This window comes from Olea europaea, chromosome 12 (assembly GCF_002742605.1).
Source record: "Olea europaea var. sylvestris chromosome 12, O_europaea_v1, whole genome shotgun sequence".
Lineage (NCBI taxonomy): Eukaryota > Viridiplantae > Streptophyta > Magnoliopsida > Lamiales > Oleaceae > Olea > Olea europaea.
In genome coordinates this window covers 9,107,988-9,134,587 of record NC_036248.1, presented here as the reverse complement: position 1 = coordinate 9,134,587, position 26,600 = coordinate 9,107,988, and the positions used below count along the sequence as shown (strand labels likewise).

Genomic DNA, 26,600 nt, shown 5'->3' with positions numbered 1-26,600 from the left:
GACCCTAGTACATTTAAACCCCGTTTGTTTCTCATTTTCTCAAGAATGAAAATGAAAAATATAGTCGTTACGGGCCCCATACAAAAGATAAAAATTCAAATTTAGTAGCTTGATGTGATGGATAATGGTCATATTTTTCATTTTAATGAGGAAAGAATGGAAAACAAACGGCGTCTTAATATATCAGAAAATGTACTACTAAAATAACCAAACTTTTTAACCATGAAACAAGAATTATTCAAGTCCATATAAAGATTTAAAGTCTTGATATTTTTAATATCACGTTATCTTGATATCTAGTGTCAAGCTTCGAAATAATAGTTGTCAAATTGGGCTCTACATCAACCACAAAAGAGTCCCATTGCATGTGTAGGTGTCACAAAATAAATATTTACGCCTTAACCTCCAAAGCATGTCTAGCAAAAAATGCACCGAAATCACTAAAGCTTCCCTTATTGAGAAAACGCAGACCCTCAATCACTTTGCTAAATGAAAATTGGAAGCCTCGTCCAAACAACATTAATGGCCTTTGTTCAGTCTTGAATGTAGACGTCATTTAAGTGAGAACTTGACGCAATCATATTAACTTAGACTTCAATGCAATAAAATCATGAGTGCACCTAACGAATTACATGATAAATATCACTACAGCACAAAACCTCTCAGCGAAAATCTTGAAATTTGAACTTAATCATAACTTCAACATAATGATGGGAATAAAGATGATCCAAAAGCCCCTAAAAGTCAATTAAAAAATGATTGAAAATCTAAGATCCAATGGAAAATCTTGCCAAAATTTTGGCAGGAAACTTGAAAGTTGACTTTAAAAATATTTCCAAATCTTAAGGTTAACATCTAGTAACAAGTGCTTGAAATAGGCTCTTGTCTTAGAATTCTTAAACCAATCTTGGTGTTCACTCATCATGGTTAAACTCTTTATTGGTGATGAAACTGTAGGGAATGTCCTGCAGAAAAATAGATCGACACTAGAATGATAAAAAAGTTTAACACCACTAATTCTTATTCCCTTTTTAACAAAAAAAAAAATTAAAAATCAAAATGTCATCTTATTGAAAACCCCAATTATTACAACAATGTGGAGTCGAATTTGTCGATTCTCGCTTACTCCTACAATTACTTATTCGTTGAGAAAATATCCTACGTGCAATATGAACTTGAAGAATAATAAATATCGATGCTTAACTTATGTTAAATATCGGTGAGATAGTACATCATTTAATCGATGAATTATTAAATATATAGGATCTATCATTAACTTATTTATCAATTAAATGACGTGTCATATCACTGGTGCTTAACTTAAGTTAAGCACAGGTATTTAGGAAATCATTTTCGTGTGTGTGTGTGTATATATATATAATGATGAGGGAGTCCCTCACGATGCTCCAGGAGCGAGGCGATGGGGGCCCTCAAGATTAGGGTTCAACTTTTTTTTTAATGATGAGGGAGCGGTTGCCCACTGAACGTCCCTTTGCCTCTGTATTAATGGGATTGTGGAATATCAAAAGAAGGCTCGCACAAATACTCATCTTAATGACAAAAATAGTGTAGCATAAAATATCACTATCTTAGAATGAAAGCCCTTGTTTAAGCCATATTCTTTTAAAAATATATCTCTTTAAAACTCGTTTTCTATAACACATTTTTCAATAAAATAATATTACACGTAAATTGAAATTTTTTTATTAATTTTTAACCATATATTTTTTATTAATCTGCTATTCAAAATGCATTATTTCCCTTAAATGGGGGGCAAATTTCATCTAGTATTAAGGATGCTACACCCGAAAGTAACCCGAAGAGTCACAATCTTACCCTTATAATTTCAAAATCCTTCCAAGAATTTCTGATTCAAATTCTACTTTCAAGAAATTCTTATGCCACGTTGGAGCTATGAAAATAATAAGTGGCTAGCAATAGAAAGAAAGTTCGTACGCTTTTCCCAATGCAGTACCTCTCCACCAAGAACAATTCCTATTTATTCTGTACCGTCAAATGTTGTATTCTAACTCATATAGCAATACAAAACCTGTACCTACAATTTGCTGTTCCCTTATTATTTACATTAGTGCCTGTGACAGAATGATGAAAAATTGGACAGTTTTGAACTTCACATGCAAGATAACGGGTATAATCAGAAATATATAAACAATTGATTGAAAGAAAGTTATTTTTCTTGAATTTATTCCTTGTTTTCAGCTATATTCTTGAAATTTTAATTTGTGTACTTTATTTATAGAGACTGCCAACAAGCATAGATTCCTTTTATGCTGTAAATCTAGAGCCCCCAACCTCAACGGCTCAGGGAAATTCATGGAATGAATGTACTCTTGTGGGTTTTATTTTCTGGTTTGATTCCCCCCCTTTTTTTAAATTTTGGTTGTTGATAAAAAGATTTCTGCTTTTTGTCATTGTCTTCACCTCTCCTTTCCATGGAAGCTTCTTCTCTCTCTCTCTCTCTCTCTCTCTCTCTCTCTCTCTCTCTCTCTCTCTCTCTCTCTCTCTCGCTTTTTCAGTTTATAGGCAATGTTTAGCTGGTTCACACATACGTGTTTTGATTCCATTTTTTCAATTAATCTGAACTTTCGAGTATAAATAGGGGTGTGTCTGCTTTTGTAGTTTTCATTGCTTACAGTTCATTTCATATTGCATACAAGGTGTTCTTGAAAATTCCGAGCTGAACTTTAATCTCCACCCTCAAAGATGAGCTATCCAAATTTTTCCGTGGGCTCTGGTCAGTTGAGATTTTTGCTTTTTCTTTCAGCATTTTCATTACTTATAACGTAGAAATGAACTGCTTATCACAGTTATCTCTGTTTCTTTCTGTCATTATACTCGATGTATTCATTTTGTTGAGTAGAATAATGACTTTGCTAAACAAATTTGTAGGAAGTAGAACAGCTGGAAGGACATTTGAGTTTGGGAGGACATATGTGGTGAGGCCTAGAGGGAAACATCAGGCAACAATAGTTTGGTTGCATGGCCTTGGCGATAATGGCTCAAGGTAGAACTATTCTAACTTTTGGCGTTTTGTGATTATGAATTATGAGTTTTGATTTTCTCAATTTGAGTATCAATGGTTTATGATTGCGGAAAAAAGCTTAAATTATTAATAAGGGGACCATGATATGTTGATTTCTATATTCAACTTGACTGTTAAGTATTCCTTCTGATTAGTATATGCCTGATAATAAAGTGGTAGTAAACAAGTGGACCTTTTGCCACAAAAGAAAGGGGAAAGTTCCTCTTGAAAGAATGTCAATGGCTAAATAAGTCATGCTTACACACTTGTCCTTTTATCAAGACTACATTTTTTATCTCGGCCTCTAACAACTCTAAGTGCGTGTTTGAGCCACATTATTTTGAAATAATATATTTTGTAATAGTAGATTGACGGAGAATGTGTGGTTAAAAAATAAAGAAATTTTTTTATTTTGTTTGTAATATTACTTTATTGAAGAATGTGTGATTGAAATAATGTCAAATCAATGTTTAAGAATGTATTTCTTTCAAAAAATTCTGCTCAAACAGGGTCTAAATGTAATTAACATTAGAAATCTTGAATAAAACGTGTATGCAATGCAAGCCGTATGTTTTATTGAAATCACTAGTTCACTTAATTTTGAAGGCTGCCAGAACGGTTCGAATTCAAATTTTTTATTGATTCCTTCCCTTTGTACTTTGAGCCTTTTCATATAGTACTTTTTATGGAAATATTTACAAACTTGGTCTATATCTCCTTATAATCAAAATTCCTAGCGTCTGTACTTACACAAAGCACTCGTCCTTTATGATAGTATATAGCAGTTATTTTATAATGTAGAAAGCAGAAAGTTAAAATGAAAATTTTCTCCCTTTGTTTTCTGTACTTTTTGCAGCTGCTCGCAACTTTTGGAAAGTCTTCCCCTTCCAAATGTAAGTTATCTATCGTACTTTTAACCAGTATAATTTACTTTGTTCTTCTTTAGTTGCATAACTAGACTACCTGACTTTCCAAAAGAAATTGTTTTCAATCCTACCCTACTGAAATGTTGTGCTTAAACTTTCTCATGCAGGTAAAATGGATATGTCCTACTGCTCCTAGTCGCCCAGTAGCGATGCTTGGTGGAATTCCTTGCAATGCATGTAAGCAACAAGCAAAAAATTCAAATATGGTGATTTCAATGATCTATTAGTTGAAGTCACACGTCTCTTTTCATGGTTTTTATATCAGGGTTTGATGTAGGAGAGCTTTCTGAAAATGGTTCTGATGATTCGGAAGGTATAGATGCTTCAGCAGCACATGTTGCAAACTTATTATCTACAGAGCCTTCTGATGGTAAGATTATTACTCTTGCTTCATCTTGGATAGTTCACTATAAACAGTTTGACTACATCTTTAAATGTAACGTATCATCTCTTAGTTTTGTGTACTTCTATTTACTCGTTTTTTCAGTTTCAAAAGAATAAAAATAAATTTAACTTTTATCAACAAAGATTAACTCCTTTTTGGATAAAAGTGTCGTTTGGAATTTTATCGGTGACCTATGTATGAAGTTAAGAGTCTTGTTCGTATCTTTAGGTGATCTTTTAGCATGTCTTAAGTTCAATTTAACATCAATTTTGAAGATTTGTCAGTTCATCTTTACGAATCCCTAAAAGTTTTCCTTTTTTTTGAGATTTGCACCAAGTTTGCTCAATATCTTAGTCATCATCGACAGAATTCATACTTACTTTTTGGATCATTCTATATTTGGGATTGCATATTCTAATTACCAATGGATGCTGTCTTGTACAGTTAAGCTCGGTATTGGAGGCTTCAGCATGGGTGCTGCAATTGCCCTCTATTCTGCAACTTGCTTTGCTCATGGAAAATATGGAAATGGCAATCCTTACCTTGTTACCTTAAGGGCTGTTGTTGGTCTAAGCGGGTGGCTTCCTGGTGCTAGGTAAGATTCCATTGATTGGTCTCAAATGATACAAAAACTATAGAATACAAAACAAGAATTATCAAAGATCCAATGATTATTTGACTATATCTTATCTTGCTTGTGCTCATTGCATATACAAACTAAGATGTGAAATTTTCATATTCGTATTCGGGCAAATGATATTCGCTTACCTTTAGTCTCTAATTAATTGCTTCTATAATTAATTGCAGCAATGTGAGAAACAGGATAGCAGGATCGCATGAGGCTGCAAGGCGTGCCGCATCTCTTCCCATTTTGCTCTGTCATGGACTCTGTATGCTTATACTTCCTTAAGATGTTAAAGCAGTCATATTATATATCCTAAATTCCTAAAATATTTAAGCTTTTAGCATATTTAATAATACCCCAAGAATCCCTCTCAACTTCTCGTCTGAAACTTAATTGTTACTAAGCCTATGTTTGGCCCCCATTTTCTCAAAAATTCATTTTTTCGAAACTCATTTTCAACCACGCATTCTCCCATAAAATAATATTACCCGTAAAGCAATAACTTTTCGTTATTTTTTGACCATACATTCTCCAACAAAATCTCTATTCCAAAACTCATTTTTCCCCTAATCTCCATTAAAATGGAGCCTAATATTGTCAATGAGCTGTTTTGTTTCTCACCTCATTAGTTTCTTTAACAGGTGATGAAGTGGTCCCTCATACACAAGGAGAGAAGTCCTTCAACGCCTTGAGCTTAGCTGGATTTCATGACCTTGTGTTTAAATCATATGACGGGTAATTGAGTCTTTACATTTAAATCAAGCTATCTCATACATTTGGATGAAACTACAAATCTTATGTCGGTTTCTGCAGGCTTGGTCATTATACCATGCCTAACGAGATGGACGAGGTCTGCAATTGGTTGAATACGAGGTTGGGGTTTTAGGAGTAGAAATTTCAAGTTTTCCCTTACGGATTGAAGTGGCTGAGGGTCAACAAGTGGAGGAGCTAAAACAAGGGAAAACATACACACTTGTAGACAGACACATGGTAGTTAGCTGTGGCTTGCATTGGTGAATTCAGTAGTAAATAATATTCCATCAAGTTTTGTTATGTTTTGCATGCAGTAAAATAAAGGCTTTGTTGAATTCTATAGTAAATAGGTTACCATCTGGTTTTGTTATGTTATGCTGCAGTGAAATAAAGATTTTGAATTGGTACTATGTAATTTGCTGAGTATCTTTGTTTTAGTAATAGTATGTCACTATGATGTATCCATCGATCTCTCTTTTTCTGCGCTTGTCTGCGTGCGTGTTTTTCCTTCATATAGACACCAAAAGTCGACTAGTCACTGAGTTGGGACACGAGATTTTTGGAGTTCTATGATTGTTGCAGAACTTTATTAGCAAAAATGAATGTTCTTGTTGACCTCGAAGATGGATCAACAAACTTCTCTTATTTAACTTTTTTCCTTCTAAAATCGTTGATTTTATGATCAAGTAGGAGCAAGAAGAGAAATGTCAATTTGAAAGAAGGATACTTCGATTTGCATGTCTTTCTTTGTTCCCAGCTATACCTATTTATATGTTTCCAATGAGGACAAAGGGGGTAATTAGGTCCTTTCCATTAATGACATGTGATAATCTTTGATTAGTCAACTTTTAATTGAATGTGTTAGCTTTTCACGTTTTATCCACCCCTCCACGTGTTACTCATTCATTGGTTGTGAAGTCATGCTTTACATTCTTATTCACGTGTTTTTTGATGATGATTTATGCTAATATGGAATAGTTGGTGAAAACTCGAGGTTGATTGTAAGGTTGTGCCTTTCAAATGCTTGCTTATTTTATTATGAACTCGGATATGACTTTGAAAATGTTCGCTTGACAAGAGGTATAGTTTTGTCATTAATATTTTGTGAATTTTAATTGATAGTAAATAGTTTTTGAAGTTCAAGTTTAATCATTTATATTAGGGTTAAGACTTTATTGTTAAATTTATGTATTATGCAAACCTAAAATGATTTTATTTTGTGGAAATTACACCGATCCATAGTTTTAAAATATGCAATTTAAAAATCAGATTTAAAGAATTTTTATGCAAAAATCAGATGATTTTTTAAATAATAATAAAAATATTAAAAATTAAATTTAATCTATATATTCATCCTTTCATTTTCAAACCCTAATATTTTTCCTTATTTTTTATCTCTCTACCCTCTTCCTTCTCTCTCCTCTCATGTTCTATCCATTTTCTTCCTCATTTAACGATCTCGTCGGAAGACGAGAAGACGCCACCAGAAGACATCACCAAATGGCACTGCGATGCCGTTGTGCGATGACGCTGCTACAGCAGCGGAGTTGTGCATATTCTGTCTTTGCAGCTACCTCGAACTACAACTCCAAGGCTGCTGCGAACTCGCAATTGCGTTGCCCTGCAGTGCACCAACCGCCGTAGCAGAAAAATTGGGGGAGGGGTTGGTTTTGGATTTTGGATGTTATTTTAATTTTGTATTGTTTTCGTAAACTTGTAATGCTCAAATTTTTGCGTACATAATTGAAAATGTTATTAGATTTTTACGTAAATTTTTACGTTGATTTCGTCCGGGGGCCCAATTTACGGACCTCGCATCGGGCCTCCATTATCACAGGACCGGCCCTGATGGCACTGCGATGTCGTTGTGCGATGACGCCGCTACAGCAGCGGAGTTGTGCATACTCTGTCTTTGCAGCTACCTCGAACTACTACTCCAAGTCTGCTGCGAACTTGCAATAGCGTTGCCCTGCAGTGCACCAACCGTCGTCGCAAAAAAATTGGGGGAGGGGTTTTGGGGATTTTCAACAGCCGACAGCAGAGAACAGTTGGGAAGGGATTTGGGGTTTTTTGGCGTGATTTTGATCACCGCAACTTTGCTTGACGGTGTGCCCGTCACCATAACAAAAAAAAATTGGGAAGGGGTTTGGGGATTTTTTGTCGTCGTACAGAGAAAATTTCAGTCGCTGTAGCATAGACGTCTTCTTCGCAGTATTGGAGAAATCCAGTCGTGGTTTTGGTGTTAGTGGTGGTGTTGGTGGTTGGGTTGGGTTGGGTTGGGTTGATGGTGTTGTGGGCGCTGTGGTAGTTTTGCAGTTGCTGTGGTGAGTTGGTAGTGGTGGCAATAGGCGGAGTCGGCTCGGCCCTTAATCGCACGAGCTAGGTCGGCTCATTCAATTTGGGCGAGCACGAGCTCGTGGGCCGAGCCGAGCTTGGGCTTGTCAATTTTTTTTTTGTAAGAGTTTTACGAATAAATGAAATAATAGAAAACACTTTAAAAAAAAATAAAAAGTGTTAAAAAATACAAATAATTTAACGAAAACAATTTTTTATTTTTTTATTTCATATTGTAATACTTTTTATAACGTAAAAATTATGTATACAATGAAAACGAATTATTTTTTGAAATACATTTACAAAAAATATATATTTTTGATTTTCTTTTAAAGTAGATAAAATGTAAACACTCCTCCTTTATTCGGACTTGAGACTAGCTACATCAATTTTAAGTAGGCAGAGTTAAAAATTGTACATGAATAACTTGTTGTAACGTGTACAATTTTTTAAAGAAAATTAAATTTAACGATTAAAAAATAAAGAAATTTTGATTAATATAATTAAATCAATATCACTTACCTGACGACATGCAATTTCAACATATTTATCTTGTAATCTAAAATGAGCGTCCTGTCAATCCTTCACACACATTAATGCTTCCAAAACATATTCTTTTAGTCGGCTCCGAAATAACAGTACTAACCGAAGGTATCAATAGATATTTCGCAATTGTAGAAACAATTGGCCAACGCCTTTCATACTTTCGCTAGAATTCAATTACTTCTTCTGAACTTTTTTTAATTGTTCTGTTTGTTAGCATATTATGATTGAAGTAATCAATTAATTCGGTAGGAATCGCATTTTGAGTTTCGATCGATGTTTGATGATATGCAAATGTAGACAACATAGCATTAGATGAACACATTGCAGTTGCATCATATCTAAATGTATTAATGCCTTGAAATAAATTCATTATTTCGGCATCATCTTTTTCAATTTCAGCAGAAAAAGTAGATGCAGAGGGTACCCGACTAACATTCGCACACATTCTTTCCGCATATAAATCATACATTCTACATAAAGTTTGCTCTAAATTCTTATAGGTAATAGGTGTGTCAAGTATTAAAGTTTTATTGATTTGATCAATTACGTATTTAGTTCTCGAAATATTATATTGAGGGTCCATTGCGCATGCTAAAAGAAATAACGTAGGCAGTTCTTCCCAATATTTTCTAAATTTTAATTTCATAACAATTATAATTTCACTAAAAGTAGGATCATTTTTATATTTATTGAATGTTCTTGCAATTATATAAAGGCGTTCAAGAACCATACAACTTATGGGATAATAAACGCTAGATAAAATCTTTGTGGTCTCATAAAAAGATGTCAAAAATCTTTTAACCTTCAAAACTAAAATCCAATCGGATTCATTTAACATACCATCGTCATCACTTCTAACGTGTCTATTGTTGTAAAAGTCAGTTATTAAATTTTCGAAACCTTCACATGACTTTAACAGCAAGTAAGTAGAATTTCATCTATAGCCTACGTCGCTAACAAATGTTTTAGCAGTCGTCACCCATAATTCAGCACAAAAATCTTCAAATGCTTGTTTTCTACTAGGAGACATCGTAATATCTACTAATGCATTCCTAATCCTTTGAAATTCATCATTTATATGTTTTAAACCATTTTACACAATTAAATTCAAGATATAACACACAACGAATATGAAACAAATACCCACCAAAATTAGGTCGAAGTGTCCTACACAATTTATCAACGACTACCTTATTAACACTAGCATTATCAAAAAGAACAGATCAAATTCTAGTCTCGCAATGATATTCTCTAACAATACTGATAATAGCATTATATATGTTATTAGCATTGTGAGGAAACTCAATAATTCTAAAAGCAATAATTTTCTTATGCATGCACCAAAGTAGGTCTATATAGTGTACGATTGCAGTTATATATGCTCTTTTATTAACCCCTTCTCATATATCAAAAGTTAAAGATATAACACCCTCATATTGTTGCAAATCTTTAATTAATTGTTGTTTTGAATTATTGAAATAATTTATTGTATCGGCATGAAGAGTGTTTTGACTTACCCCCAACGTACCTCAGTTGTAGATATTCTTTCACGAACGAGACGAAGTGTTGGTTGTCTGCAATAGCCAGAGGCAACTCAGTGGTGGCAACAAATTTCACCATTCCGGTTTGAGTATTGTCCTCCGAGTACACCCACGTGGATAGGGGTGAAGTTGTAGAATCGGCATCTGGATTGCCAAATTGTAATTGTGTTTGACCAGTTGGAAGAAGTCCATGTCTGGCCGCACATGCTCTGTAGTGGCGGTTGAGATGGGTGGTACCAATTCCTTTTTACTAGGCCAATTTTTGTTGGCAGAATTTACATACTGCTTTAGATTCTGCAAGGCCATCGATGACTTTTCTCGTTGAAATCAATTTAAAGTTATCCCAACATTTTGCTTGTTTTTTGGTCTTTCGCTTTCCCTTCACATCTGGGATGTTTAATTTAGCATCTTCATCCTCATGTTCCTCTTCGAAAACGTTAATATCATCCAAATCAATTGGATTGTGACTTTCCTGACCGTGAATGAGAACATCTTCAAGTATCGGTAGGTCATTTAGACCGACAAATTCATTTGGAAATTGACTTTACGGTGTCCTAGGCGATTCGTCATAATGTGGCCCACATCCTGTATCGAACAAGCTTTCAACAAATGAGCGTTGATCCATTTGTTTGATTGTTTATGATGAAATCTTAACTAGAAGAATATAAATGTAGTGAGATTGTGAGAATTGAGAATTAGATGAATTGAAATGTAACTAATAAACTGTAAAAATTGAATTGATATTGTATATTTTTCAGCACAAGAGAGTAAAAACTCGATAATTGATATAATAAAATAGAGTTGGAGATTTGGAGTAGCAATCGGCTCGTGGGCGGCTCGTGCTTGGGCTCGTGATTTTACGAGCCCGATCAGCCCACGAGCCCCATTTTCACGAGCTGAGCCGTCGAGCCGACAAGCGGCTCGGCCCTTTTGATATCCCTAGGTCAAGGTGGTCATGGCTATAGTACGGGCGTCATGGTGGGGGTGTCTGTGATCAATTATTTGATTGATTGTGATCAATAAATTGGTTATTAGTGAACAATAAATATGTGACCTAAAAAATATGATTGTAACTCGTAATTTATTAAATTGTGATCAAGAAATTATTTATGATCAATTAATTCGATAATTTGTAACCATTAAATAGGTTGTGACTTATGAAGTTTGTGATTTAGTGAACGAAAAATAAATTGTGATCCATAAAATTTTTGAGTTGTGATCAAGAATAATTAGTAACCTATAAATTTTTTGATCTGTGATCTAGAAATAATTTGTCGCCTGTAAATTTTTTTATTTATGATTGAAAAATAATTTGTAAACAATAACTTCAATAATTATGATCAAATTGTATAGAATTGTAATCTTAATATATTTAATTAATAAAATGTAATTAATATTAGATTTTTGAAGTTTTAAACCTTATTTCCTAATTTTGAAATAGATAATACTTAAACTCTTATATATGAAATTTTCCTTTAATTTTACCAGAATTTTTTGATGGTTTGGGCTTTAATGATTCATCATAATAAGTTGATCCAAAATTTTATTTAATAAATTTTTGGCTTGATGTATTAGTGAACTAGCTCTTCACAAAATCGAGAATGGGTAAATCAAGTCCCGAAAATTCGAGCTTAACTATTTATGTTGAGTGGCGAGCTTGTGGACTTTAGGTAAGGAATAAATACGGCAACTTCCAACATTATTCTACGCACTAATGATAGTTGACGCGTGATTAGAAGAAACAACTTCATTATTATTGCATTTTAATTCATTTTCTTATGTCCATGTATTTCTATGCGCGTCATACACACGCATGATCTGAACTGTTTGCATTGGTATGCCCTTTCGTATTCAATGGGCTAAGATTATTTTATTTTTAGACGATCATAGTTGATTTTGTTGGGATCCAATGGCCAGGAGATATCTTCAAAGGTTACAATTACCGTCTTAGTGTCATTATCGTAATTTACCTCATAAAGTACAGGAGACGTTTTTCCATTGAGAGAGTCTACAAATACAGAAAATGAGTTTACAGAACTTGTATATAATGATTTATGCTAAAGTAACAGGGCATTGTAACAGGATTTGGGATAGGGATCGAGGTGGCACCACCTCGGCCCTTGACCTGATGTTTTGATCAGATCAAAAAATTAGATCAAGGGCCCCTGTTGCGACACCTCGGCCCCTTGTTACCAGTCCTGTCCCCAGCCCTGTTGTTGTAGCAGGGCTCGTATATAATACACACAATATGGGGTGTGGGTGGTTTTTTTGGACAATATTTTAAATACGTGGAGCCCACCCACATGTGAGCATCTATAGCAATTATGTGAAACCATTTGCTGTACAAATGGTTTAAACATTTTCCATTCTGTTATTAAATTTTTAGAATTATTGATCCTTAGGAAAAATATTTCAAATTGATTCTCAAAATAGTTTGTCTGATAGCAATCTTTCGCGTTGTTTTTCGCATTTTAACATATGTCATCTGGGAGAAATCACTAAGGAGGAAGAGGCATTGGTTCCTGCTGGCTGCTACACCGTATAGGCTATCAGACAACTGCGTTCCATTTCATCAAACTTGTTTCCACCAAAACTAGTTGTCGAACTAAATTTCTATCTGTGACAACTATTCACCTAAGTTACCATCCTTTTTTTATCAATTAGAGTGTGATTTTTTTAAATGGCTTATGCGAAGTCATTTTTCGTACTTTGTGATTTCTTTTTGTAATAAAAAGAACTTTTAGGATTTTCTATCTACTTATCCATTGTCAATTTGCTCAAATACTCACATTATGTATCACGCATAAGTTGGAAAGCTCGTATACCTAACTTGGATAGTCTAAAAAATTTGCGACACCATCGAAACTAAAAGTCATTTTGGGCGAACAACTTAGTTCTCTAAGAGAAATGTATATAATTTTAACGAAAAGCGAACTGAGTTTCATTATTTATTGATAATATTTAATTAGATGTTCACCATTCCAAAGGTGTATAAGATGTTCACTCATTTCATCCGCAAGTTTATATATTTTCAATCTTATCACTTCGACTATAGTATATGGCCCTTCTCAATTTGAACATAAACATATTTCTTTGTCTGCGACAAAGATTTTTTTCAAAATTATATCGCCTATCTTAAAGGTTCTTAAAGGTTTTCCTATGAACCTTTGAATTGAAATGTCTTTCCATCTTTCTTTGATATACCACAAGTGTCATTTTTGAGAAGCATCTCGCCTTTCTTCTAGGAAATTCAGGTTTTCATTCATGGCTTCATCATTTTGTTTTTCATCAAATTTAACTTCCTTGTAGAACTCAGGCTCACTATCATCGGTATCAAAGCTTCGACTCCATAAGCCAATGAGAATGTAATCTCTCTAGTGGCAATCACTGTAGTATACAATAGCAGCAAAATTTATGGTAACTCATTGGCCTATAGTCCCTTCGAGGAATCAAGCTATCTCTCCAAAATTCTTTTCAACATTTTGTTTACTATTTCCACTTATCCGTTAACTTGAGGGTATTATGGAGTGAAAAAATTCTATGGAATCCTAGTTCTTCGAACATGGCTTTTAGCTTTTTTGTTTGGAATTGGGAGCCATTATCTTATAGAGTTCGAGATTTCAAATTGACTGATGATGTTTTTCAAATGAACTTACAGGTATTAGCCTCAATAGAAGTTCTACTTCTACCCTACTTGATGAAGTAATCTGTTGCCACGATCATGGACCTAAATTTAGACATATTTCTGATAGGAGTCCCATAAAATCAACACCCCACTTTGTAAAAAGGCCAAGGGCTATTGGTGGTAATCAACTCTTGTGACGATTGACATGGTATAACTACGAATCCTGATATTTTTCATATTTTCTAGCAAAATACATAACTTTACAATTACCAATGCGGTTCCATTGGGTGTTTTCAGGGTGGGAATTAATTAACTAATTAATTTTTTATATTGTTATTGGACGGGTTCATTTCTGCCTTGTTTACTATTTAGGTCGAGACAATGTAGGACGAATTAGGGTTGGGAAATTTTGCCATCTTTGAAGTGAAAGTGAATAAGACATTACGAAAAGTCAATTCTTTGCCTCGAAGAAAGTATTATTTGGGGTCAATTTTATTCGTAGTCATCGTGTCATCATCCTTTTTAGGACATAAAATGAGCTTTTGCTACTGTCTTGTGTAGATTAAAATGAAATTTTGAAAATAGATAATGAAATGTATGGTTAAAAAGTTGTGATTCTCATTAAATATATTATTAAAGTTAATTATTGATTTTGACTTCGAATTTTAACAATTTTTAACACTTAATTATATTACTCCCAAAAATATTTATTATTTTTCTCTACATTTTATTTTGACTAGCTTTTCATTAGATTATTTTATTATATTCCTACATTAAAAATTGAAACAATTTGAATGTATTTAATTATAAAATGTGAGTTTGGTTTTCCAAATTTGGAAAGACAACATCACTCTCTAAATTAAAATGTTAATTTAAGGAGTCTATTAGAGTATGATTTTAAAGATTGACTCTTTAAAATAGAAAACATCTCATATTTAGAACAAAATTTAGAAATGAGCATCTTTCATAGACTCATTATTTGTAAAAAGAATATTCTATTACTTGGAGAACATCTCTGAATTTAGAGAGTTAAAATTTTGAAATACTCCAACAACTCTTTATATTTAATGCTTAATTTTACTCCTTCCAAAAATATTTATTATATTTCTCTATCTTTTATTTTAACTAGCTTTTTTTAGATTTTTTTATTATTTTCATTAATTGAAAATTAAAACACTATGAATTCATTTAATTTTAGAGGGGGCCAAAATCACTTTCTAAATTAAAATATTAATTTAAAGATTCTCTTAGAGTATGATTTTAAGGATAAACTCTTTATAATAGAGAGTGTATTCATGTTTTAAAAGTCTCTTGAAAATATTCTTAGTATTTAAGCTTTGTCAATTTTTAGCGTTAGACATAGTGATGAATTGAACGAAGTGATTTATATCATGACAAAATTAAAATACAATAACTCATCTCACATCAAATTAAAGAATAACAATCCAATTAAAACAAATGAAGGCATAATAACTCAATTTTGACACCTTCCTTAACAGAATGACACGTGACACTATATTATTGGGCAATTAAAACAGTTAATTTTATCATCCAATCATTGATTACCATACCTCATTTCGTCATTCAAGATGTTAAAAAAATCTGACAAAGTAGATTAAATCATCATCTAATGTGATATCCCAATTAAAAATTAAGTTAATGTACAATCACAACGACCACGAATAGAAATTACAATTAAACTACTTTGTCAGAATTTTGTTTAACATAATGGTTGACATCCTCTTATAGCGCGTGGACCCTGTATGAATAAAAAAGTTCAAAAAAGAAGTGGGCCCCGTTAATGTGAGTATTGATCATTCATTATATCAAAAAAAAATCTGCCACCATAGCATTATTATAGAAATTAATCCATATTATTATTATTATTATTATTTGTAACAAATTCCGAAGAACCTTCTGAATTCGGGTTACTGCCAAGCCCATCTAATATGACTGTGACGGGATCCAGAGAAGAGGGTCTTTATGTAATTTTACACTTTCAGTCTCTCAATATAAATAACCACCGCGTCCGCCTCTTTCATATTGCTCCAGCGCTTTCTCTAGGAAATTTTCTGCCGCTACTCAATCTTCCAATACAAAATCTCCTGCTTCACTTCCACTGAAACGGATCTGGCCTCAGGTCCGTATAAGTCCACTAGTTTCAAGATATTTTTAATCTTATGATCATAACTTTTGATGTCAAAATATTGATGTATGGAAATTATGCTTCGATTAAAATTTTGGCTGTTGGAGGTTGTTTAGCTCGTTTCTTGGGCTTCAGATGATTAATTATGGTGTAAATAGTGATTATATGAATTTTTGTAATAAAGAGGTATATTTTTCCGAATTTTTTTATGTTTCGCCCTTTTTAGATTTAGTTTCTGGAGGTATGGTGTGGTTGTTTTCTGATAAGTTGAGATTTTGATTGGTTGTCTCTGTCTTGGTTGTGCTTGATTTTTTCAATTGCTAGATGAAAACAATAATCATAATATATGTAGTGTCGGTTAAATATCTTGGAAAATTTTAGGCTTAAACTGTTAAATTCTATAAACTTGCCTGATTGGCTTGTGTAGAAAAATGTGAGATAGTAATTAATGTTTAATTGCTCAAGAATAAATTCAAAATCTCACAATTTCTCTTATTTGTAATGCCGCGTGTACTTTTCTGTATTGTGTTTAAACTTTAAAATTATTAACTTTAAAATTATTGGAGAATTGTTGTATTCAGAATTATCAGGGGTTGATGAACTGGATTTTAGGACAAGAAAATTGATTTTTTATATGAATTAATGTGGTCTTTTTTAAGTACTGAATTGGTTAACTTGTTAAAATCTAATATTGTTAACTTGTACATGTACCGTTAAGTATATGATAACTAACATCATCATGAAATTGTGATTGGATATATGGAAGCAGTCTTGGCACATTGATTTTGTTAAAATCTCAAATGCCGAAAGATAGAAGGGTGAATTCCTCATCTTTTGACCAGTCTAGGGTATCTCCTTGCGCTGGCAGCTCAAAGATTTCTGATTCTACCAAGTCAGAAAGATATTTGCCTCGTGTTGGTGATGAAGCTGAATGGGAAGAAGCTAGATGCCCCATTTGTATGGAGCATCCACACAATGCTGTCTTATTACTATGTTCTTCCCACGATAAAGGCTGTCGACCATACATGTGTGACACAAGTTCTCGACATTCAAATTGCTTTGGTCAGTTTCGCAAGTCATCTAGTGCATTATCACCAACTCCACTAGTGGACACTCCACAAGAAGATGACTCAGCACCGAGGACCTCAGCCCGCAGACACAGAGGGGACCAAACATTATCTAGGCCGATAAATTCCCTCGAGGGACAGCAACATGTTTTTATCTGCCCCCTTTGCCGGGGACAGATCACTGGATGGCTTGCTATGGAGCCTGCACGAAGGTTCATGAACTCCAAACTGAGGAGTTGTTCTTTAGAAAATTGTAACTTCAGTGGAAATTATTCCGAGTTAAGGAAGCATGCCACTCTCGAGCATCCCTCTGTTCGGCCGTCAGAGACCAACACCCAGCGGCAATCTGAATGGATGAGGTTGGAGCGACAAAGGGACCTTGAGGATGCACTTAGTATGTACCGGCCAGATTTCGAATATGACTGGGTTGACTTGGACGAATTGCCTAGCGGGGATGAATGGGGTGAAGATGGTCTGGGGAGTGATTGGAATTTCTTTGACTTCCCAAGTGGACTGTCGGATGACGAGGATGAATTGAGTGAAAACAATAATATATTTACGGATCTAGAGGTTGAGTTCTTTCTCTCATTCCTTGAGTATCTAGCTTTTCCTGAGAGATATGCGACAGCAAGTAATGACAGAGTACGTGACAGGAGACGGCTGAATTTAAGGTCAAGTGATCCCAGTGGAAACAACTCAACAGGTTCAAGGTCTAGATCAAATTTTAATAGGGAAAATGTTCCCCCAAGTTCAAGATCAAGTTATAATGGAGGAAATACCCCGGCAAGTTCGAGGTCAACTTATCTCAGGAGATACACACCGACAAGATCAAGGTCAAGGTTGGGGTCAAGGTCAAGTTATAATAGGGCAAACAGAACCCATGTGAGACCGAATGCATCAGGACGGCAGATGGCTGGCTCTTCACAATGGCGCCAGTCAAGTCGGAGATCCTGAAGATCACTAAATCTGGTATTTATTTTACGGTGCTTCTGCAACTGTCAATGAAAATCTACCTTTAGTTTACAGTTTCTATTGATGGTGTGGTGGGGGGGGGGGGGGGGGGGGGGTAAATAAAATTGTGATATTGACCAAAAATGCCCACAAGTGTAATGTTCATATTAGTCAACATTCGGCCAAATCCATATGCATGTTCTTGGGGGGTAAATAAGATTGTGATATTGACCAAAAATGCCCACAAGTGTAATGTTCATATTAGTCAACATTCGGCCAAATCCATATGCATGTTCTTGGGGGGTAAATAAGATTGTGATATTGACCAAAAATGCCCACAAGTGTAATGTTCATATTAGTCAACATTCGGCCAAATCCATATGCATGTTCTTGGGGGGTAAATAAGATTGTGATATTGACCAAAAATGCCCACAAGTGTAATGTTCAGATTAGTCAACATTCGACCAAATCCATATGCATGTTCTTAATGCCTAACTTCGGTTTACATTTCTCTGCTTAATGAATTAATTAACTTTATTGGACAATGTGAATCATATGATTGTGGTTCCATGACTACATTGACATGCATAATATCGTTGAGTCTGATTTTTTGCAACAAAAATTGGAAATTTCTTTGAAGTTTGCTCCTTTCATAGTTAAAGACCAGGAAATACAAAACTGTTCAAATAACTTGAAAATCGACTTGTTCATCCTGCAAATTGGCTAGATTAGCTAAGAAAATCTAGCCTCTTCATTCGGAGAGAAGCTGCAGTACGACGAATCTAGATGCATGAATCATATCTTGAACTTTGAGCCACTCAAATGGTTGATGTCTCGGTGCTGTACATTCATTTTGTTTTTGTTTTTGTCTCTTACACTTCATATGTTTAGGTATCGTGATTTTTGATAGCTGGCTTAAGGGACTCTTCATTTCGGAGATAAGGCAAAGGAGGTGTTTGATTATGCTCAATGTAGCAAAATAAATATATTATCTTAAACAGATAAGCGTATTATATATTATTTTATGATATTTGACTAAGAAAGCACCAAACTTTAGCCATCAACTGGTCCCTAATGTTCATTAGTCACATTGTGGACTAAAATATTAACCACTTAATTGGAAAATAATTAAGAGTTTTGGTACTTTACAGTAATTTTTTAGTTAGAGAAGTAAATCAAAATCAGTGACCTCTTAACATGGCCTTGCCCATAAAGAAGACAATTTTCCTCAGAAATTGATTCTTTATCAGCTCAATATGAGTGGAGATTTGTTGTCCTAATATCATAATCTCGACAATTGTCTTTCACTAATATTTTGACATCTCTATTCAATTTTAAGTTATCGAAAAATTAGCGAAACATAATCGAGCATATAAAAAATCAAAAGATTTCTCGGTTTCATAAATTTTTTCGCGCTTCAAAATATAGATATTCAAACATTAATGAAGGGATAGCCAACAAGATATTCCTCAACTTCTCACGGTGCTTGACGTTGAGCTGGTGACATCTCTTACCAATAAATTAGAACTTCTTTTCACGGTGCTTGACGTTAAGCTGGTGACATCGCTTGCCAATAAATTAGAACTCTGTTTTTCCCTATTATTTTACCTTGCAAGTGACAAAAATATAATATTCAACTCTACTCGATGTTTGATACGTTCTTAAAGGTCTAATGAGAAAATATTTTTTCAAAATATTCAAACTTACTAAGTTGATTTGTTCTGTTTGTGAAATTTTAAAATAACTAAGAACAGAAAGACAATTATTAAATCAAGAGTAATAACTAATACCAGAAAGCAAATTATTAAATCAAAGTAATCAATGGAATAAACATAATATTTTTATAATTGCAATTTAAGATAATCATCCATCTCATGCTTGAAAAGAGAGATAATAAGTAATATTTTACCTACTACTTTATAAGCAATTTTCATATGAAGAAGAGAGATCCCTAAATATTCATCTGGGAAAAGAGATAGATAAATAGGACTAGGACTCTTGAAAGAAGGGCGCATTAGTGAACTTATTGAAAACTAAAGTAAGAATGTGCTTATAAAATCATATATATATAATTTTTTAATTGCATTTTTGTGTACAAATTAGTTTTGAATAAAATATGTTGATAGGAAATAATTATTTTACTAAGGGTCCTTCTGATTGCAAGGATGGAATTTGAATGAAAGGAAAATGAATTCCAAGAAATCAAATTATTTAGAATTTGTTTTATTGAAAATTGTCAATTAAATGTGATTGTTTTGTATAATTTTTCACCTAAAAATGTTGAAATTTTATCTCTTTTGATGCTCGCTTGACTTTGTTTTTATGAAAATTGTCAATTAAAGAGATATAATTTATTACAATTGTGGATATAATTTGTTTCCATTGCCAAAAATTTGAAATTTTTTTTTTTTGCTGAAAATCACTTTCCCACCAAAATCAAAGGAAAACAAATTTCTTAAAAACCAAGAAAAGGGGTCACGTGGGGGGGGGGGGGGGGGAAACCAAATTTCATGAAAAATGTTGTCCATCAAGCAAGACAAAATGGGTGGAAAACGGAATTTGAATTCCAATTTCCATGGAATTGGCTTGTATCAAATAGGTCCTAAGTGTAAAATAAGAAGAAAATTCGAAAACGTGACAGAAATCACTCATTTAAGATTTATGCCTTGTATGATCTCCATTATTTACAAATTACAATTTTCTCTTTCTTCCTTTGAATCACATATTTTTTAATAAAATAATATTACATGCGAATTTAAAAAAAAAAATCTTATTTTTTTAACCACACATTCTTCATCAATCTACTATTTTAAAATACATTCTTAAAAGAAAATGTGGCTCAAACATACATTATACTTAAAAGAAATTACATCCCATGTCACTTTCTGATTTTACATTTTCAAAAATGTCACGTTAAGCCCTTGTTTGAATCCCCTTTTTTTAGAAAAAATGCATTTTTCAATAGTATTTTAACATCATTTCAACCACACATTATTCAATAAAATAATATTACACGTAAATTAAAAAATCTTCTTTATTTTTTAATCACATATTTTTCATCAATATACTATTCAAAAATTTATTCTTCCCAAAAATAGGGCTCAAACGAGGGATGAGACTTTTATCCCTGTAAACAATTTAAATCCCATATATGTCTGTAATTCATGTTAATGTAATTAGATGAAAAAAAAAAAAATTTGTAGAAAATAATACACAAACATCCCATCAAACCCGCCTAAACCACAACCCATCATTTCCCCTTTCTAAACCTAACCAAAAAAAGAATATTCAACTAATTCCCAAAGATTGAAAGAAACCTCTCGAACCATTCCGAAGAATTTGTGCGAGAAATCTCACTTTTGACATTTTTGGGAGATCTTTTTCTTCCCAACAATCAAGATTTTCTATTTCTAGGTTTGGATTCTCTCTATGATTTTTTTTTTCTTGTTGAAAAAATTGTATTTCGTTCTTTTTGCATTTTTGGAAATGTTTATTAGAAAAATGTGGGATATAAGAAATGAATAAATAAATTTAATATTTAAGAATTCCTTTTCAAGTTTCGGGATATTCAAAGATATTTGGACAGATTTAAAAGTAATTTATTTGCCATTTTCTCATTTTCTTAGGTGTATGAGAAAATTCAAAATTTTTATTTCTGGAATTGATTTTTGAAAAATTTATTTCAATAATTTATTTGTGCTCAACACGAATAAAACATTATTTTTTTGTCTAAAAAAAAATTCAATCCGACAGTCCATTTTCGTTCCCTACGAAAAATTTAATGTTATTTATTCTTCAATTTCATGAGTGTGAAGTGGTTTTAGTGTAATGTAAAATACATCCTATGTTAATATAAAAACAGTTTCTTAATGAGTTTGAAGTGGGTTTATTTTTTTCTAGAGGGTTTATTGTAACATCCCAAAAAAAAAAAAAAAAAAAAAATTTTTTTGGATAAAAATTTATTTAATATCTATATTATATTATTTCAAAAGTTGAGGGACTAAGAAGTAAAATATTTTAAATTCTTATACTTTGAGTCAAATAATTAAATTTCGATAGAGTAAATATAAGTATATTAATATCATACTCGTTGGATAGCCAGTATTTAATTATGAATTTTAGGCTTGAGAAATAGTCGATTTGGATAACTCAGCACCAAGAAATTTCGATTTGAAGAAATTGGTTTTCAAATTCAATTAAAACTTGGAAGGAAGATGTGATGTTCACACGTGTACATGGAATTGTCTTGATTTTGTATGGTGCGTACGTATAGAGATGGTTATGAATAAAAAGAAATAGGTTTATTTTAATAATTATTTGCTTTGATTTTGGAGAAAAAGAAGGGTAGGTTTCCTTGATTTTAGGGATTGATTATTTTAGTATTATTTAATTACTTGACTTTATGAGTTGATAGACTCCACGTGATGTTTAGATAAGGGAAAAATAACTGTAGATTATGCTGGATTGAGGCATTTTATGGGAAAAGCCGTCATGGAATAATGAAACAAGATTAAATAGAATTAGGAATTAATATAATTCCCTTTAATTAAATATTCTAGGCAGTGCTGACTAATTATGCTACATTTTGTTTAAATATAATATTTATTAAAATAAGATAGAATTTTAATTATTTTGGAGCATTTATTTTGGAAGATAAACTATATTATAATAGATAAGTGATGGCAAATAAATTTTCTATTTGCAAATATAGTATTGTAAATAGTCTCAAACTCATTTGAATTTAGATGATTTTTCAAAACAGTCATGTATGTGTACAAAGAATGAATATATTAAACAAAGTCAAAAGCTAGCTGTCGATTTCAGAATTTATGATAGAAGATATCTTTGATGTAGTCATATTAGAGTTTGAAAAGTTGATGTCTCATTTAGCTATCATGTTTCTTCACGTTGGCATGCATTGGATAACAAACCAACTCTCTATTTTCTTTTTGATAACAACAAAAAGGCCTAGTACAAATCAAGTAAAAATCTTTTGGTTAGGATAAGACCTATCTTCTACTCTAGTCTACACCTATAAATAGTAGGCTAGAACCCCACATTTTACCACACCAAAAATTCACACGTGAAATAGAGAAAGAGAAAAATAAAAGAGAGAGAGAAAGAAAGGAGAGAAAAAGGAAGACAGAAAGCAGCATTAGAAATAGAATTTCATACATCGAGTATTTTAATCACATACTTTCAAAGCGGAGGAACGATTTTCAACATACTGTAGATTCAACGAGGTAAGTTACATTTATATGCAAAGTGTTTACGTTTCCTTATGCTCTTATATGTGATTAAATATGCATGGAATGCTAGTGGACCTTCGGGTTCTAGAGAAAGAGATATGAAATTTCTACATGGAAATTAAGAGGACATAAGGTGGGTGTGTCGCTTGGTCACCGATATACTCCATAAGAGAAGAGCGGTATGAAGTATATTATTTATTTGTTATATATTTGTGTATGGAAATTTGCATGTATCTTGCTGGGTATTTTTAAAACTCACTCTTACATTAATTTTACAGATTAGTTCGGGTCGATTGGAACAGTGGAGAATTGGTGATGCGGACTGCCAAGTGGATAAAGAATAGAGAAAAAGAAATAAGTTTGCCATTTTAAATTTAGCAATTTGTTTATTTTAATTTAGAACGCATTATTTGAATTACTTAGGAGTTTATGTTTATGGTTAGATACGCTTTTAATAATTTTAATTTAAACGTTACAATTATTTGTTTATTGAAGAATTTTATATAGTTCCGCATTTTTAAATTAAAGAAAAATGAGTTTTCGTAACGTTTAATGTAAAGGAAAGAAAAATTGGGGCGTTAAATTTATTATTCATGAGTATGAAGTGATTTTATTTTTCGCCATCATTCTATGTTAATGTAAAATACTTGAATTTTGTTGCATGTCCAAGTTGGGGACCCTATTATTGGAGATTCACGAGTTTGAGCACGAGCCGAGCGGGTTTCACCGAAAGGCGAGCCGAGTGAAGACAAGCCGCCCACGAGCGGCTCGTGGCTCGCAAAGTATAGTGACCAAAACGATCACTTTTTCAGTGATTGAAACGGTCATTGAAATTTTATTTTTTTTAATTTTTTCCCCTTCTACTATAAATACCCCTTAACTATTTTTTTTTTCATATTAATTATCTCCTCTCAATCACTACATCTCATTTCTCAACTCTCTTTTATTATATTAATTATCGAGTTTTTACTTTCTTGTGCTGCAAAATATACAATATCGATTCATTTTTTACGGTTTATTCAGTTACAATTTCAATTCATCTAATTCTCAATTCTCACAATCTAACTACATTTATCTTTTTCTAGTTATTATATTATGATTTCATCATAAACAATCAAATAAATGGATGAAAGCTCATTTGTTGAGAGCTTATTCGATACGGGATGTGGGCCACATCGCGAATCGCTTAGGACGCTGCAAAGTCAATTTTCAAATGAATTTGTTGATTTAAATGACGTATCCATACCTGAAGATGTTCACATTCACGGTCAGGGAAGTCACAATCCAATTGATTTGGATAATATTAACGTTCCTGAAGCGGAAGATGAGGACGAAGATGTTGGATTAAACATCCCAGATGTGAGGGGAAAGCGATAGGGCAAAAAACAAGCAAAATGTTGAGATCACTTTCAGTTGATTTTAACAAAAAAAGTCGTCGATGACCTTGCAGAATCTAAAGCACTACGTAAATACTGCCAACAAAGATTGGCATGGTAAAAAGAAATTGGTACTACTCACTCAACCGCCACTACAAAGCATGTGCGGCCAAACATGGACTTCTTCCAGCTGGTCAAATACAATTGCAATTTAGCAGTCCAAGCGCCAGTTCTACGACTTCACCCCTATCTACGTGGGTGTATTTAGAGGACAATACTCGAACTGGAATGGTGAAATTTGTTGCTCCAACTGAGTTGCCTTCGGCTATTGCAAACAATCAACACTTTGTCTCGCTCGTGAAAGAATATCTGCAACCAAGGTACGTTGGGATAAGTCGAAACACTCTTCGTGTCGATATAATATAATATTTCAATAATTCAAAACAACAATTAATTATGGATTACTAACAATATGGGGGTGTTATATATTTAACTTCTGATATATGGGAAGGGGTTAATAAAAAAGCATATATAGTTGCAACCACACACTATATGGACCCACTTTGGTGCATGCATAAAAAAATTATTGCTTTTAAAATTATTGAATTTTTTCTCACAATGCTAATAATATATATAATGCTATTATCGGTATTGTTAGAGAATATAATTGCGAGACTAAAATTCAATCTTTTACTTTTGATAATGCTAGTGTTAATAAAGTAGTCGTCAATAAATTGTGTAGGATACTTCAACCTGATTTTGATGGGTATTTGTTTTATATTTGTTGTGTGTTTCATATTTTGAATTTAATTGTGCAAGATAGCTTAAAACATATAAAGAATGAATTTCAAAGGATTATAAATGCATTAGTATATATTACGATCTCTCATAGTAGAAAACAAGCATTTGAAGATTTTTGTGTTAAACTAGGCGTGACGATTGCAAAACATTTGTTAGCTACGTAGGCCATAGATGGAACTTTACTTACTTGCTATTAAAGTCATGTGAAGGTTTCGAACATTTAATAACTGATTTTTATAACAATAGACACGTTAGAAGTGATGATGATGGTATGTTGAATGAATCCGATTGGGTTTTAACTTTGAAAGCTAAACGATTTTTGACATTTTTTTATGAGATCACAAAGGTTTTATTCGGCGTTTATTATCCCACAAGTTATATGGTGCTTGAACGCTTTTATATAATTGCAAAAATATTCCATAAATATAAAAATGATCATACTTTTAGTGAAATTATAATTGCTATGGAATTCAAGTTTAGAAAATATTGGGAAGAACTGCCCACGTTATTTCATTTAGTATGCGCAATGGACTCCTGATATAATATTTTGGAAACTAAATACGTAATTGATCAAATCAATAAAGTCTTAACACTTGATATACCTATCACCTATAAGAATTTAGAGCAAATATTGTGTGGAATGTATGATTTATATGCCAACGTGCGAATGTTAGTCAGGGACCCTCTGTACCTACTCTTTCAGCTGAAATTGAAGAAGATGATGCTGAAATAATGAATTTATTTCAAGGCATTGATACATTTAGATATTATACAACTACAATGTGTTCATCTAGTGTCATGTCTTCTACATTTGTATCTCATCGAATATCGATTGCAACTCAAAATGCGATGCCTGCTGAATTAATTGATTACTTCAATTATAATATGTCAACAAACAAAACAATTAAAAAAAGTTCAGAAGAAGTAATTGAATTCTGGCGAAAGTATGAAAGACGTTGGCCAATTGTTTCTACAATCGCGAAAGATCTGCTGACACCTCCGGTTAGCACTGTTGCTTCGGAGTCTGCTTTTAGTGCAGATAAAGGGATTTTGATCGATGTCAGAAGCCAACTGAAAGAAGATGTTTTGGAAGCGTTAATGTGCGTGAAGGATTGGCAGGACGCTTATTTTCGACTAAAAGATAAATATACTGAAATTGCATGTCGTCAGGTAAGTAATATTTGATTTAATTATATTAATCAAAATTTCCTTATTTTTTAATCGTTAAATTT

The 26,600-nt window shown here is 32.9% G+C and overlaps 2 protein-coding genes across 5 annotated transcripts; both read left to right on the top strand.

The window, feature by feature from the left end:
• Positions 1–1,972: 1,972 nt before the first annotated feature.
• Positions 1,973–6,193, top strand: LOC111405518 (acyl-protein thioesterase 1 homolog 1-like). Of its 4 annotated transcripts, XM_023034444.1 has the most exons (11): positions 1,974–2,149; positions 2,261–2,370; positions 2,679–2,755; positions 2,911–3,025; positions 3,900–3,936; positions 4,077–4,146; positions 4,235–4,339; positions 4,799–4,949; positions 5,162–5,244; positions 5,621–5,714; positions 5,793–6,193. In XM_023034444.1, the coding sequence occupies exons 3-11, from the start codon at positions 2,725–2,727 to the stop codon at positions 5,863–5,865; spliced, it is 759 nt and encodes a 252-aa protein (XP_022890212.1). In that variant the 5' UTR covers positions 1,974–2,149; positions 2,261–2,370; positions 2,679–2,724; the 3' UTR covers positions 5,866–6,193. The 4 variants fall into 4 exon arrangements, with proteins under 4 accessions (XP_022890214.1, XP_022890212.1, XP_022890213.1 ...); XM_023034446.1 differs by lacking the exon at positions 2,261–2,370 and having other exon boundaries at positions 1,973–2,149; XM_023034445.1 differs by lacking the exon at positions 1,974–2,149 and having other exon boundaries at positions 2,186–2,353.
• Positions 6,194–15,834: 9,641 nt separating this feature from the next.
• Positions 15,835–18,018, top strand: LOC111405517. The gene is made up of 2 exons (XM_023034442.1): positions 15,835–15,918; positions 16,694–18,018. The coding sequence occupies exon 2, from the start codon at positions 16,725–16,727 to the stop codon at positions 17,943–17,945; it is 1,221 nt and encodes a 406-aa protein (XP_022890210.1). The 5' UTR covers positions 15,835–15,918; positions 16,694–16,724; the 3' UTR covers positions 17,946–18,018.
• Positions 18,019–26,600: the final 8,582 nt, after the last annotated feature.

Excerpts from the sequence above, each read along its gene's own strand:
- LOC111405517 (XM_023034442.1), top strand. The coding sequence starts at position 16,725 with ATGCCGAAAGATAGAAGGGTGAATTCCTCATCTTTTGACCAGTCTAGG.
- LOC111405518 (XM_023034446.1), top strand. The coding sequence starts at position 2,725 with ATGAGCTATCCAAATTTTTCCGTGGGCTCTG. Across the intron at positions 4,147-4,234 it reads TGGAATTCCTTGCAATGCAT|GGTTTGATGTAGGAGAGCTT; the intron begins GTAAGCAACAAG and ends TTTTTATATCAG. Across the intron at positions 5,715-5,792 it reads GTGTTTAAATCATATGACGG|GCTTGGTCATTATACCATGC; the intron begins GTAATTGAGTCT and ends CGGTTTCTGCAG.